This window comes from Pleurodeles waltl, chromosome 11 (genome assembly GCF_031143425.1).
Source record: "Pleurodeles waltl isolate 20211129_DDA chromosome 11, aPleWal1.hap1.20221129, whole genome shotgun sequence".
Classification (NCBI taxonomy): Eukaryota; Metazoa; Chordata; class Amphibia; order Caudata; family Salamandridae; genus Pleurodeles; species Pleurodeles waltl.
The window spans coordinates 19608457-19622590 of record NC_090450.1 but is presented as its reverse complement, the minus strand read 5'-3'; the positions used below and the strand labels follow the sequence as shown (position 1 = coordinate 19622590).

Here is a 14134-nt window from a genome sequence, read left to right as displayed (position 1 = left end):
TCGGGAAGGCCTCGTAAGAAAGGGGAGAGTCTCCCCTTTCTTACGAGGCCTTCCTGAAAGTGTTTCCTGGCGATCGGGGGCCAGCAAACACCACTAGACACCAGGGATTTCACTTTGGGGGTTCGGCCCCCTCAGAAAATGGGCGGGTAGGCACTTTCCAAAAAACAGCTCTGTTTTCGGTCAAAAAATGGGATGTGTCCACTTTGTGTTTTGGGGCATTTCCTGTCGCGGGCGCTAGGCCTACCCACACAAGTGAGGTATCATTTTTATCGGGAGACTTGGGGGAACATAGAATAGCAAAACAAGTGTTATTGCCCCTTATCTTTCTCTACGTTTTTTCCTTCCAAATATAAGAGTGTGTAAAAAAGACGTCTATTTGAGAAATGGCCTGCAATTCACATGCTAGTATGGGCACCTCGGAATTCAGATATGTGCAAATAACCACTGCTCCTCAAAACCTTATCTTGAGCCCATTTTGGAAATGCAAAGGTTTTCTTGATACCTATTTTTCACTCTTCATATTTCAGCAAATGAATTGCTGTATACCCAGTATAGAATGAAAACCAACTGCAGGGTGCAGCTAAGGGGTTAAGCCACACCTTTGACCCGCCCCATCAAAGTTCCCATACGTTTTTAAATGCACTTCGACTGCTGATCTCAGCCAAAGATTTCCACTTTATCATATCTAGTTAAGCCTTTAATGTTAGCAAGAAGAGAAGGTACATTGTGGTGAAACAGTTAAGTATAGTCAGAAGATAAAAGTACTCCAATAATTATGTGTATTCTAGGAGAAGAGAATTTAAAAGCGCTATCACTGTCCTCAGTTGGTCAGTATCGTTGTAGTATAAAACAAAACTCAAATCAAATTAGCCTCAAGCCTGACAATGAAATTCCAATCAACTTACTTGAGAGCTTTCTCAAGGTCCAGACAGTATAAAAAAATGTCACTCTACAGCATTCGCCACCTTTCGATTAGACGACTTTCTTCCATTATGGACAAAGCCGGTTTGATCCGAGTGAACAAGGACTGGAAAGACTACCTTCAAACGTCTGCCAGAAGGTATGGTTTAACTATAATCTTGGTTTCTCTCTCAGGGGAATATCCATTGAAGTTATAAACACTGAATAACCCCACCAATATGCAGTATCTTCATCTCACTTTCGGAAAGGCATGGAGGTTCAGGTGACAAAAATGTTACATTTGCAGCCTTAAAAACAGGCTCTAATGTTGGTATTTTTGCCAGTTTCTCATGATCCTAAGACAAGTCGCCGTTGCAGGACCCTCTCTAGGCGCTCTTTGAGGGAGAGAAAGAAGATCTGACAGCATGGTAAACACCAAAGAATGCAACATTCAATGGTTGGAGTGACATTCCAGCGAGCAGAGGTTTCTTCCCTCTACCAGTGCCCTTTCTCACCCTCTGAGGATTCTCCACAGGGGAAGAGCAAAAAGATGAAGATCCGTGAGAAACAACCCCCCCACCCCACCCCCCATTTGAGGCAGAGAAGACATACAGCACCTAAATGTTCTCAGTCAAGATCTGGTTCATTGTCAAGAACATACACAAAGTAGAGGAGGAAGGTATTATAGACATCAAGAGGTACTTTGACGTAGAGACATATCAACATCAAGAACACCATGTTCATTCACACGACAAGGCAGCAGAATGGCTTCCACGCATGAAATCGTATAAAATCCATCTGAACGTGAGTACTCCAACGCCTATTCTCTAACCAGAACAACGTCTCCAGTTATCATACAGTATTCTCCACATCTTCTGCCTTTTGCACTTCCCCCAGGTTTCAGAGGATTGCTCACTTAATCCTAGTCTTCCTCATCAAAGGCTCTAGGTCAAGCAGGTGGTCAAGATCACCTCACCAGCACATGGATACAGCCACAGTCTTTCACTACGCTGTTCCCGGCTTACAGGGTTGAAATCTGAAGATCAGCACTGTATTTTAAACCTCCCTTTCTCAACGGCTACTTAATTCTACTCTCATGCAGATGATGGGATGTTTTGCATGAAGACTGATCTGGTCACTCTTCGGGCAGTCAGACTAGATAAGAGGAAGGATGTAGGAAGTTGGCTCTGTATGTGCTATTTCAAAGTAAGGAATAGCATGCACAGAGTCCAAGGGTTCCCCTTAGAGGTAAAATAGTGGTAAAAAGAGATAATACTAATGCTCTATTTTGTGGTAGTGTGGTCGAGCAGTAGGCTTATCCAAGGAGTAGTGTTAAGCATTTGTTGTACATACACAGACAATAAATGAGGTACACACACTCGGAGACAAATCCAGCCAATAGGTTTTGTTATAGAAAAATATATTTTCTTAGTTTATTTTAAGACCCACAGGTTCAAATTCTACATGTAATATCTCATTTCAGGTATTGCAGGTAAGTACTCTAGGAACTTTGAATCCTTTCATTAGCATGTATACTTTTCACATAAAACACAATAAGCGGTTTTAAAAGTGGACACAGTGCAATTTTCACAGTTCCTGAGGGAGGTAAGCTATTGTTAATTTTCACAGGTAAGTAAGTCACTTACAGGTTTTAGTTTTTGGTCCAAGGTAGCCCACCGTTGGGGGTTCAGAGCAACCCCAAAGTTATCACACCAGCAGCTCAGGGCCGGTCAGGTGCAAAGGTCAAAGAGGTGCCCAAAACACATAGGCTATAATGGAGAGAAGGGGGTGCCCCGGTTCCAGTCTGCCAGCAGGTAAGTACCCGCGTCTTCGGAGGGCAGACCAGGGGGGTTTTGTAGGGCACCGGGGGGGACACAAGTCCACACAGAAAGTACACCCTCATCAGCGCGGGGGCGGCCGGGTGCAGTGTGCAAACAAGCGTCAGGTTTCCTTCAGTTTTCAATGGGAGACCAAGGGGTCTCTTCAGCGATGCAGGCAGGCAAGGGGGCGGCTCCTCGGGGTAGCCACCACCTGGGCAAGGGAGAGGGCCTCCTGGGGGTCACTCCTGCACAGAAGTTCCGTTTCTTTAGGGGCTGGGGGCTGCGGGTGCAGGGTCTTTTCCAGCCGTCGGGAAATGGAGTTCAGACAGTCGCGGTCAGGGGGAGCCTGGGGATTCCCTCTGCAGGCATCGCTGTGGGGGCTCAGGGGGGACAACTTTGGTTACTCACAGTCGTAGAGTCGCCGGAGGGTCCTCCCTGAGTTGGTTGTTCTCCACCAGTCGAGTCGGGGTCGCCGGGTGCAGTGTTGCAAGTCTCACGCTTCTTGCGGGGAGTTGCAGGGGTCTTTAAATCTGCTCCTTGTAACAAAGCTGCAGTTCTTTTGGAGCAGTGCCGCTGTCCTCGGGAGTTTCTTGTCTTTTTCGAAGCAGGGCAGTCCTCAGAGGATTCAGAGGTCGCTGGTCCCTTGGAAAGCGTCGCTGGAGCAGGGTTCTTTGGAAGGCAGGAGACAGGCCGGTAAGTCTGGGGCCAAGGCAGTTGGTGTCTTCTGTTCTTCCTCTGCAGGGGTTTTTCAGCTCAGCAGTCCTTCTTCTTGTAGTTGCAGGAATCTAAATTCTTAGGTTCAGGGAAGCCCTTAAATACTAACTTTAAGGGCGTGTTTAGGTCTGGGGGGTTAGTAGCCAATGGCTACTAGCCCTGAGGGTGAGTACACCCTCTTTGTGCCTCCTCCCAAGGGGAGGGGGTCACATCCCTAATCCTATTGGGGGAATCCTCCATCTGCAAGATGGAGGATTTCTAAAAGTTAGAGTCACCTCAGCTCAGGACACCTTAGGGGCTGTCCTGACTGGCCAGTGACTCCTCCTTGTTGTTTTCTTTGTTTCCTCCAGCCTTGCCGCCAAAAGTGGGGGCCGTGGCCGGAGGGGGCGGGCAACTCCACTAAGCTGGAGTGTCCTGCGGTGCTGTGACAAAGGGGTGAGCCTTTGAGGCTCACCGCCAGGTGTTACAGCTCCTGCCTGGGGGAGGTGTTAGCATCTCCACCCAGTGCAGGCTTTGTTACTGGCCTCAGAGTGACAAAGGCACTCTCCCCATGGGGCCAGCAACATGTCTCTAGTGTGGCAGGCTGCTGGAACCAGTCAGCCTACACAGATAGTCGGTTAGGTTTCAGGGGGCACCTCTAAGGTGCCCTCTGTGGTGTATTTTACAATAAAATGTACACTGGCATCAGTGTGCATTTATTGTGCTGAGAAGTTTGATACCAAACTTCCCAGTTTTCAGTGTAGCCATTATGGTGCTGTGGAGTTCGTGTAAAACAGACTCCCAGACCATATACTCTTATGGCTACCCTGCACTTACAATGTCTAAGGATTTGCTTAGACACTGTAGGGGCACAGTGCTCATGCACTGGTGCCCTCACCTATGGTATAGTGCACCCTGCCTTAGGGCTGTAAGGCCTGCTAGAGGGGTGTCTTACCTATACTGCATAGGCAGTGAGAGGCTGGCATGGCACCCTGAGGGGAGTGCCATGTCGACTTACTCGTTTTGTTCTCACCAGCACACACAAGCTGGCAAGCAGTGTGTCTGTGCTGAGTGAGGGGTCTCCAGGGTGGCATAAGACATGCTGCAGCCCTTAGAGACCTTCCCTGGCATCAGGGCCCTTGGTACCAGAGGTACCAGTTACAAGGGACTTATCTGGATGCCAGGGTGTGCCAATTGTGGAATCAAAAGTACAGGTTAGGGAAAGAACACTGGTGCTGGGGCCTGGTTAGCAGGCCTCAGCACACTTTCAATTCAAAACATAGCATCAGCAAAGGCAAAAAGTCAGGGGGTAACCATGCCAAGGAGGCCTTTCCTTACAAAGGAATATAGGAATACTCATGAAAACAAATGGAATCCGGTAAAAGATGCCTGGTTTAGCCCCTTTTTGCAGCAAAGCTGACCAGTGTTTGTTCACATCTGTGACTGTTTATATGTGGACGAAATGCATCTGGGTCACTTCCGGTTTCTGAAGGCGTTCTTCCAAGAATGACGTGTTCATCATGTCCAAAAGCTTTTACCAACGCACAGACTTTCGTGATCTGCAGGTTACTGTGATATCAGCAAATTCCATAGTCCTCCAACTTCATGAGATTCAACCCCTGGCAACAGGACCTCAGCTTGTTCAAGATCATGTTCCTCATACGCCGAAGAACGGAGTACAGCCGATCTTACAACAGTTAAATCGCAAAATGGATAGTACACACCCCTCACACCAGTTAGAAGCTAGCAGTGAAGACTACACAGCAAACCACTTGTGTGTTCTTCCATAAGTACAAAAAAAAAAAAAAAGGAACTAACGAAATATGCATGGCTGCACAATGGCTATCAGGCGAGAGAGAGAGAAAAAAAAAAAAACACTTTCAACTCTTATGCGTTCACACACTTTAATACATCCGCCCACAAAGGTATAATTCTGTTACAATCCATGTGAATTCAGAAAAGATTCAGGTTGCTGAAGGGAAACCCAGAACAGGAGTTGCCAAGATTTTTTGAATTCATAGGCAGCTCACCCACCTATCCATCAAACCAGTATGGATAGGCAAAAATAATGAAGCAGAAAGCATTTTAAACAAGCACTAAGAGAGACAGGTCCCCAAACAAGGCAGAAAATCCGAAAATGGCGACCACGCACTAGGGCACTGTGGCCTTACATTCATAGTAGGGTCTGGGCTGGCACAGCACACGACTGGTCGACACTAGGCCTGGATGGAGTTTGCAGCGTTATGCTATGAGGAACTCCGCAAAGTGACAATGAAACTCCACCATGCTACCCAGAATTCCGCGAGCGGCGAAGTTTGGATAAGCTGCTATGTTTTTCAGTGCCAGGAGTTTCACCGCACTGTAAAATCAGGGCGAAGGGCACTAACTTTTCTCCCACCTCAAGGGAGATTTTCCACTCGAGCCACAGGTTCCTAAACTTGAGGCGGTAGCGAATGGTTGGGACAGTCCAACTTCAGAAATCTCACTCGCCAACTCAGCGATTTCTCTCACTTGCTAACTTAACGTTGGCATACCTCACAAGAGCAAAAAAAAATCCTCTCTCTCCTCACTTCTCAGAAATGTTCGGAAATCCACGCGAAGAGCAGAGTCAGGAAGACTCTAACTCCGCCGGCTTTGCCCATGCCAAGTTGACACCCAAAAGAAGAAAAGAAACAAGCATTTACAATGCAGTAGGTCTCGCATTTTCGAGAGTTGGAGCTACTGGCTTTGTAAATGCATGACTGGACTATTCTTGCCAAATAAATTGGTTAACCCTGCCACATAATTTGGCCCTCTCTGCCAGATAACTCCAGTGGCTCTGTATATAACTAAAGCACTTTCATTTACCCTTTTCCTCTATCTGCAGTTAAAAAAATAAAATACTGCCATTATTATATTTTTTTATATTACTAGAAAAGTAGTGCGCCACACTAAAGTATATAGCCGATTGTGCAATAAATAATCCCATTTAAAGGATCAGTCTCCAAGACTGAAACAAAGCAGCCTCAAGGTGGGACAAACATGAGGCATTGACCTATGAAAGCAATGGGCACAAGATGGGCGTGGTGCAAGCCACAGATGTCTACTACAACACATGGAGACAGCGCATGCACGCTGACTAGGCTCGACATAAAAAAAGGGGGAACAGGGACAGATTTTGGACCAAAACACTAGATGGAGGAATAATGCACAACACTTGAACCCAGTAAAGGTCCACTCAACAAAACCGGTATTATGCATAGATAACATTTCTACCCCAGTCTTCAGTCATTTGCATGGACATTTAACAGAATGATAATATCATCCCTTTCCAAGGAAAATGGGGGTTAAAAAAGGAAAGGAATCCTCTTAAATAAATGAGTATGGAGTTAAAACCTGGATTATATCGCAAATAAGACTTTTCTACTTTGGGCAACTGCCCTAAAACCAATATTATAAGAAAATTATTTTGCACCAGATTATAAAAATAACGTACTTGTGATTTATGATAATATGCCATCAATAAAATTCAACATTATATTCAATTGACGTAGAATCTCAAAGAGCATGCTTTCTTTAAAATGTTGTTTAATAGGTCTCTATAAACATTCTTTCATTTTACAAAATACTTTAAAAGTACTGGTGCATTATGTTGCCACAGAGGTTGAAGTTTGTTCTTGTAAGTGTTTTTGTAATAAACAATATTGTAAGTCATAATACAATGGTATGTAAAAGAGCCCAGCGAACATAAAGCCAAATACATCTTGTCACTGTGTATCAGAGCAGAGAGTGAGAGAGAACACATCACTCGTGTTTGCAGAGAGCTACAGAGCTCCAACAACAAAGTGCTCAAGACTGAGTGAGACCAGAAAATACCTTTTAAGTATCTGTTCCCATGGAGTTGACAGCCAGATCCCAGCTTCTGGTCAAATGCCCAAACAATGAGTTTCAGAGAAGGTTGCTCAAATGTTATAAATAGAAAAAGCGACTCAAAATATAATGGGGGTTAACTAGCCAAAGCACTTACGGACAAGGTCTTGTGTCTGATGGCTGGTCTAAATGTAGATCGTTTTCCAACTGTGTCTGCACCTGCAAAGCACAAGAGAAAGTAGAAAAATAATTAGCAACATCTAGAAAATAGAAGAAATATTTTTGATCAACACTGTAACCACAGTTATCTTATAAATCTATAATAAGAATTGGATCTCCTAAGTCGGGCTAACATCACTTAGATGACACTTATACAGAGCTGGCCACAGTCTTGGTCCAACTGACAAGGTATCCTGCAGCTTTTGAATGGACACTCAAGCTTCTGGTTAGTATTCAACTGAGTAATTAAACCAGTGGCCCCAGTTTTCATCCCACAACTCCCTTGAAAATGGATTTCAGGGAATCTGAAAGAGGACAACCTGGCAGGAGTTTCAAACATAATATTTTTGTTTTTGGTCTTGTACCCAAAGGCCATTAGTTGTTCCTTTGAGCATCAGACTGCCTTTGGTTTAGCAAGTAAGAAAGACAAATCCAGTCAACCAACTTGTATTGCTTTACATAAGCAATACATGTGCCACACTAAGGACTCTGCAATGAAAGAGGGGCTATGATGGAAATAGGCCTCTCATGCTCAGCCAACTACAAACACTCCATGGCTTCAAGGGGGAGGTAGTTACCTTCGTCCGCGGGGGCTCTGACAAATAATGGAGCAGACTAACTTGGAGACCAGAAATGCATTCTCCCAGCCTATACAATGTCTAGAGCTGCCCACAAAACTGGCACCTCTTCAATGCACACTTGGGGCACAGCTGCTGCAAAATGCCAAGAACCATTATAATGAATGAGCTGTAGCACAAGGTGGAGATCCTAACTTTGGCAGTGGACAAAAGAGGGGTGCAGTCCAATAAAGCCAGGTTTGTCATTTTTGCAGGAATGGTAGTTTTTTGCAGATCGTGCGGATTTGCAGGCCTTAACTGTACATGACAAGAGCATAATGGATGGAAGTTGGCAACCACATCATTTGCCTCTACCAAGCTTTCCCCTACACCATCCAACAATCTTACTTTGTAGAGTATAGCAATTTCAATTGGAGGACAGCTTGATGGAAAGATGGATGAACACGCCAAATTTCAGAGAGAAGTTCATTCATACCCAAATACAAATGTTACCTCAAGTGGCTGGGGAGCAACTGTTAAAGATGACAGTTGGCCTACGCTTTCCAAACTGAAGTGCACAGTGGCAGAAAGCAAGCCAGGACGTCACTACACCACACTCCCCTACAGCTAAGACTGAAGATATTCTATATCTGTGGCTTTGGCCCTATTTGCTTAGCAGCATGATGCCTGGCAACCCAGCCTGTCACTCTGCCCCCCCCCCCCCCCCTCCTTTACACCAATCACCATCCCATCCCATAGTGAGAGTAACCAGCTACAGGAAAAAAACAGAGAGCACTGAAGTTCTACGCAAGTCTGGGGAATGGGAGTAATGCCACAGGAAGGGTTTGAATATTTGGGAGAATAAGAGTGTAGATTAGTGCTTTCCCAAATTGTTTTTGTTTGGTGGAGCTCCTTGAGGTCTCAGGTGGTGTCTGCTGCTCTTCTGCCATCCTTAACTGTGTCAGAAGTGGCCCATTATCTGTTGGCTCACATTTGTCTCTTGGGTGGGCACTTATGTCAGCTAGGAGTTGTGGAGTCACTTGGTGGGATTACTAGGACCAGATTTCCATGACAGCTAGAGAAGCATTCAGTATAACCATCCTCTGCAGCCGCCGTGGCTCTCAGACTTGGCAAGTTGTTTTTTGGTTGTTTAGTGTGTCGTGTTACAGGGAGTTTCCACTTTATTATACAACTGGCGCGTCAAACTGTATTTTTATTGGTGAATAGTCAGGCAATATTCCTCCATCTGCCTTTCCCGAAGTGGCTTGCTTTGTTCACCACACCACACCACACCTACACCATGCACTGCCTACAATAAAGCACAAACACTCAGGTGTGCTTCTGCTCAAAGTCTTCTGGAAAGGTAGGAAATGCTGGGCCTTCCTGAGTTACCTGCTGAAACAGACGACTAACTTCACTTTGGATGGAAATGTTTTACTACGTTATGTATTGAAATGATTAAATGTTAACTAAATAAATTCCTATTTCTTTTTCTAGGAGAATAACTGCCTTTATATTTTTAGTTGGATTACCCGTTTCCGGGTTCCAAACGGACCTCACACCCAAAGAACCTTAAGTGGAGCCACTGGAACACTCCCTTCTGCACCCCCACCTCTACTGTCAATGTCGTGAGGTAGGCATTGGTTTTGAGGTGGAGAGACAACAGGGAGTACTCGACACAAGGATTACCCAATACTAGAGTCCACTGGGCCCTGTGGAACAGGCTAAAACCAAGGCACAGACTCATAGTATTGTGTGAGTTTGGCATGGAAGATAGGCTGCCCCTTTGACCTATCAATATTACCAGGATTATAAAGAGAAAAGACTACACACCATGAGATCTAGCTTTTAAGAGAGTCACAGGTATTCAAACATAAAAAAACTAAACACTTCTATGGAAAGTTTAATGCAAGTGACAAACTAAAGAATGCTCAGGAGCAAAAAGTAAATAAGTTAAAACAAGACCATAAATTATTTGCATTGTGTAAAGAATGATTATATTTAAATAGCCAACATCACTTCTGGTGCAGTAATTTATTGTCAAAACATGGCCAACACCAATGTCCAAAACAAGGTGATACAAGTGCAGTGTAGACATACCTTTAGGCCACTTCTGGAAAGGAAAGTTGCTTGGCGATTTTCCCTCTGTTCTTCCAATTTATACCCATTATAGGACATAGTTGATCCGCTGTAAGCCATAGCGGATGATAAATTGTCCCTTTAAACAAAAAATGTTGGAATAAAAAATATTTTTATAAAATCTAGTAACTTCAGAGGAAGTGGTCAAAGAGCATGTAGAAAGGACAATTAATTCAACAACTGATGTTGCAACACACATTGTCAGCGAGCTTTGAAATTAAGATATTGAATATCATGCTAACCAGATACTTTACTAGTTGAATAGATATAACAATTTATTTTCTAGTTCTCAGACCATCATTACAAACAGTATAGGACGAAGGGCTAGTCTTTTCCTACACCCTGAGTTGCTGGGGTAAAGGTAACTCCAGGGACAGGAAAAATCTAGCTATTGCAAGTTAGAACTGATGATCACTAAGAAATTAGGAATTAAAGGTGATAAATCTGTAAATTTGAGTTCTATTAAACTGTTATTTTTAGTTGAGACTTTCACACAGCTTCTTTTTGGGTAAAAGTAAACAAACCTACAAAGTTATCACAGATCTCATAATTCTAATGTGGCTGGTAATGCACCATCGGCCCACTCAAAGTAAGGGGCCACTTGGAATGAGGGTCAAAGTATAACGCCAATCAATCATTTCAAGTCACAGAAAGGAATTACTTTTGACTATGCAAGTTTATTATCTTCTTGACATTTACTATACCGAACTATTATGAAATTACTACTAAGAAGATAAATTGTATTCAATCTTATTGCCTCTAAAACAGTTGGACTACGTAATCCAAGGACAACTATAGATGCAAAAAGTCAAGTCAACTACGTACTTGAAGTGTGGTGGTAAAATGAAAGGAACAAATGCCACTTTAAAGTTTTGAATACTGCTGACAAAGAACTATTTCACAATGGAAAATAGATCCCTGGCGATTCAATCTGCACAATCAAACATGACTGTGGTGCCACTTGGATTTTTTTAAAATTTTTATTAATTTTATTTTTAGGCAGCGTTTATACCCCCAGGTGAAAGTGCAGTACCTGAACAGGTACAACCTCAGGAAAGACTGCATGCCAGTGAGGATGGTATTTTCTGGTTAGAATAGCTTTAGCTATCACATAGGGCTTGCTGTTAGGTGGGGCACCAAACTAAGCTCATGCCTCTCCATTATAACAGAATTTGTCTAATGGTCATTGTCAAATACCTGTGCCCCAACTCACCTTTACTTTTATGGTTACAAATTGGCCAAAAAGGCCCAGATTCAGCCACACCACGGAACTGAGAACGGACGTCAAGAGGTCAGTGAGGTTGAGGCTGCATCCCTTTAAATTATTATAATGTATTAGCCCACTACGTGAAGTACTTTTCAGAACTCACAGGACATCAAGTCTGTATGGCAAGATTTAATTTTAGATACAACGATCATGGATCAAAGCTAAACAGAGCAGCATCACTGCAGTATGAGGATTAATCAGCACATGGTTGCATTCCTGGTTGAGCCGCAGCTACGAGTAGGCAGACGCTTGCTTTCAACAGACATTTCAATCTCCGATCAAGGCAGTAGCAGAGTACAAAGGTGGAGCAATTGCCTTATCCATGCTGACAGTTATTAGAGCCAAGTACACTTTAATAAATAAGTTCAAGCGTACCCGATTAATGTAGAACATTTAAGACTTGAGCCCCAACTGGCTTCAAAATGCTTTACTCATTTTATTATTAGATAATAAAAACAAACACATTTTGTACCTTAACGTAGAGTAACTTCTTCAGGACAAATTTCACACTGATAATTAATATCATAACATCTCTTCAATGTAGATCCCCCTATGGCCCATCATCAAGTCTTCTCATGCAAACTAGCAGCATTAGGAATCTATCCATAAGACTCTACAGTTGGTGAGGTCTTTGATAGTCTGCTCAATTTGGGCGCTCCATTCAATGAGTGGACATCTAAGGACCTGAAAGAGCAGAGTCCCTTCAGGTGGAAATTCATCTATAGAGAATTTTACAAAAGATTTCTGATTTCACTTAAATCCAAGACAAACTTTTTGTGTCATCTATTGTTTGTTATAAGAAAGTTATTTGGTCACCGTTACTCTGAACGTTTTGTCCGAGAAGCTTCAATTTGATAAATTATATTTGCATTTATGATTCTTCGAACTCTACCCATCACATATTCCCTGAAGGAGAGGACATTTGAATACCTGTACAATACTGTAAACCCCTCAGGCGCCTTGGGTCCACTGTAAAAGTGGAAAATCACAGACCTGTTGTCTTCAATATCACTTTGCTTAATTCTCCTCATCATATTCTATTGTAACTCTCGCTTTGGCTATCAAAATGCACACCTATATGTGTTCTGTGCCATGTGCGGAATAAAGTTAAATGCATCCTCTCAGCTTCCTTACTGCACGTGCTGAACATGGCTTTATGTAATTCCAGTACTCCACCTCCCAAGCTACCTAAACTCAGTTGCTATAATTTTCAAACCGCTAAACACAAGGGATGACTCATTTACCTTCACTTTAATGATGTAGTTGAAGGGTGTGTGGCCACGCCGACAACCAAGATAGCTGCTCGGACCCAAAGCTCTGGAGTCGACCGCCCTAAAAGCTATGTTTCAGCAGCCATCCGCACTCATCCTCAGTCCAGGGCTACCTGCCTGCAAGTGATAATCCCCCCTTTTGTTCAACCCTGAGCTTCCAAGTCTTTCTTGGGTGCCTCAGTCACCCTGCATCACTGCCGGCTGCTGCTTAACGCAGCTCCCAGAGACACTGGAGGTGACCGGTGCAAGGGGGCAAGCCTGGGGACAGGGCCACAGTGCATCCAGACTGCAGCAGACCCCAAAATAATGCTCGTACCAGCCTCCTGTCTGCCTCTGGGGACTCCCCTACAGCAAAGAGTGGTGCCCACATTTGACCAGTAGCCTGCCCCTTGTCTACAACCTCTTGGGCCGTCGTCAAGATTGTGCGGCCTATTTCTCTTCAGACCTGTCCCGATGCCAGTGTGCTGGGGCATGCCAGGGATCGCATGAGGAACGCAGTCCTGGAGTCTTCAGCATGCTGAGGTGAGAGGCACAAGCTGTGGTCCGACCGCACCCAACACACTGCTGCGCCAGTGCTATGCATCACAGACACTTCCCGGCACCCGCACTGATCCTGAACATGAAGGCCCCCAACAATCCACCTGGCACTGCATTTATATGTCACCCCTCTTTGAAGGTAAACCTGCGCCTTGGGCCTAAAACCTGCTCTGAACTGAGGACTTCGAGACACAACGACCATCGCCTGGGCCTGGGCTGCAGGCTGGATGCGGCCAGCTTGCTGTTTCCTTGGTGAGACCCGGGTGACCTCAGCGTGCTACCTTACTCTCCTCCTTTCTCTCTTTCAGTGCATAAGCCACCAGCAATAGGGTGCACCCCTCTCAAACAGAAAAATCTCACGTTTGACCCTACCAGGGGTCACAGGCAGCCCCCTCCAAGTCAGACGCCGAAAACACACCATGCACTAATGCTACATCACTCGCTATTGTTGCAGATCTTTGAGCAGGCGTTAAATCTATAGACGCCTGCTTGGACACCCTCAACAGTCACTTTGAACACATGAATAAGTGTCTGGATCGCCATGGGGCAGAGAGCAGAATTCTGGGCAGCAAAGACGACACCGACTTCAGAAAGCGCCTTGACAAGGTTGAGCGCATGTTTAAATCCGCCTTGCACAAGAATGGAGACCTTGGATTGCAATCACGGTGCAAAAATGTGATCCTAGAGGTGGATGAATCCATGATTATCGGTAGCCCTGACGAGTTTGTTTAAGAAACTACTTACTGACTTTTCCTTAGACAGGACCTCACCTCTACAAAGGTCACTGGGACTGCACTGCTGCTCCCCATCATAGCTCAGCTACTAGATTAAGTGAAGTAAACCTCTGGACAACCCTACTGACCATCTTTCAGACTCGAGACC

The 14134-nt window shown here is 44.5% G+C and overlaps 1 protein-coding gene across 2 annotated transcripts in view; it reads right to left on the bottom strand.

Moving 5' to 3' along the window:
* The window catches only part of FYTTD1 (forty-two-three domain containing 1), a 152090-nt gene that overhangs the window by 42417 nt on the left and 95539 nt on the right, over positions 1 to 14134 (bottom strand). For both annotated transcript variants that reach the window (XM_069212840.1, XM_069212841.1), the window contains 2 exons: positions 10139 to 10256; positions 7420 to 7481 (listed from right to left, as the gene is read on the bottom strand). In XM_069212840.1, the coding sequence (XP_069068941.1) occupies positions 7420 to 7481; positions 10139 to 10256 (180 nt within the window). The remainder of the gene's footprint in view (positions 1 to 7419; positions 7482 to 10138; positions 10257 to 14134) is intronic.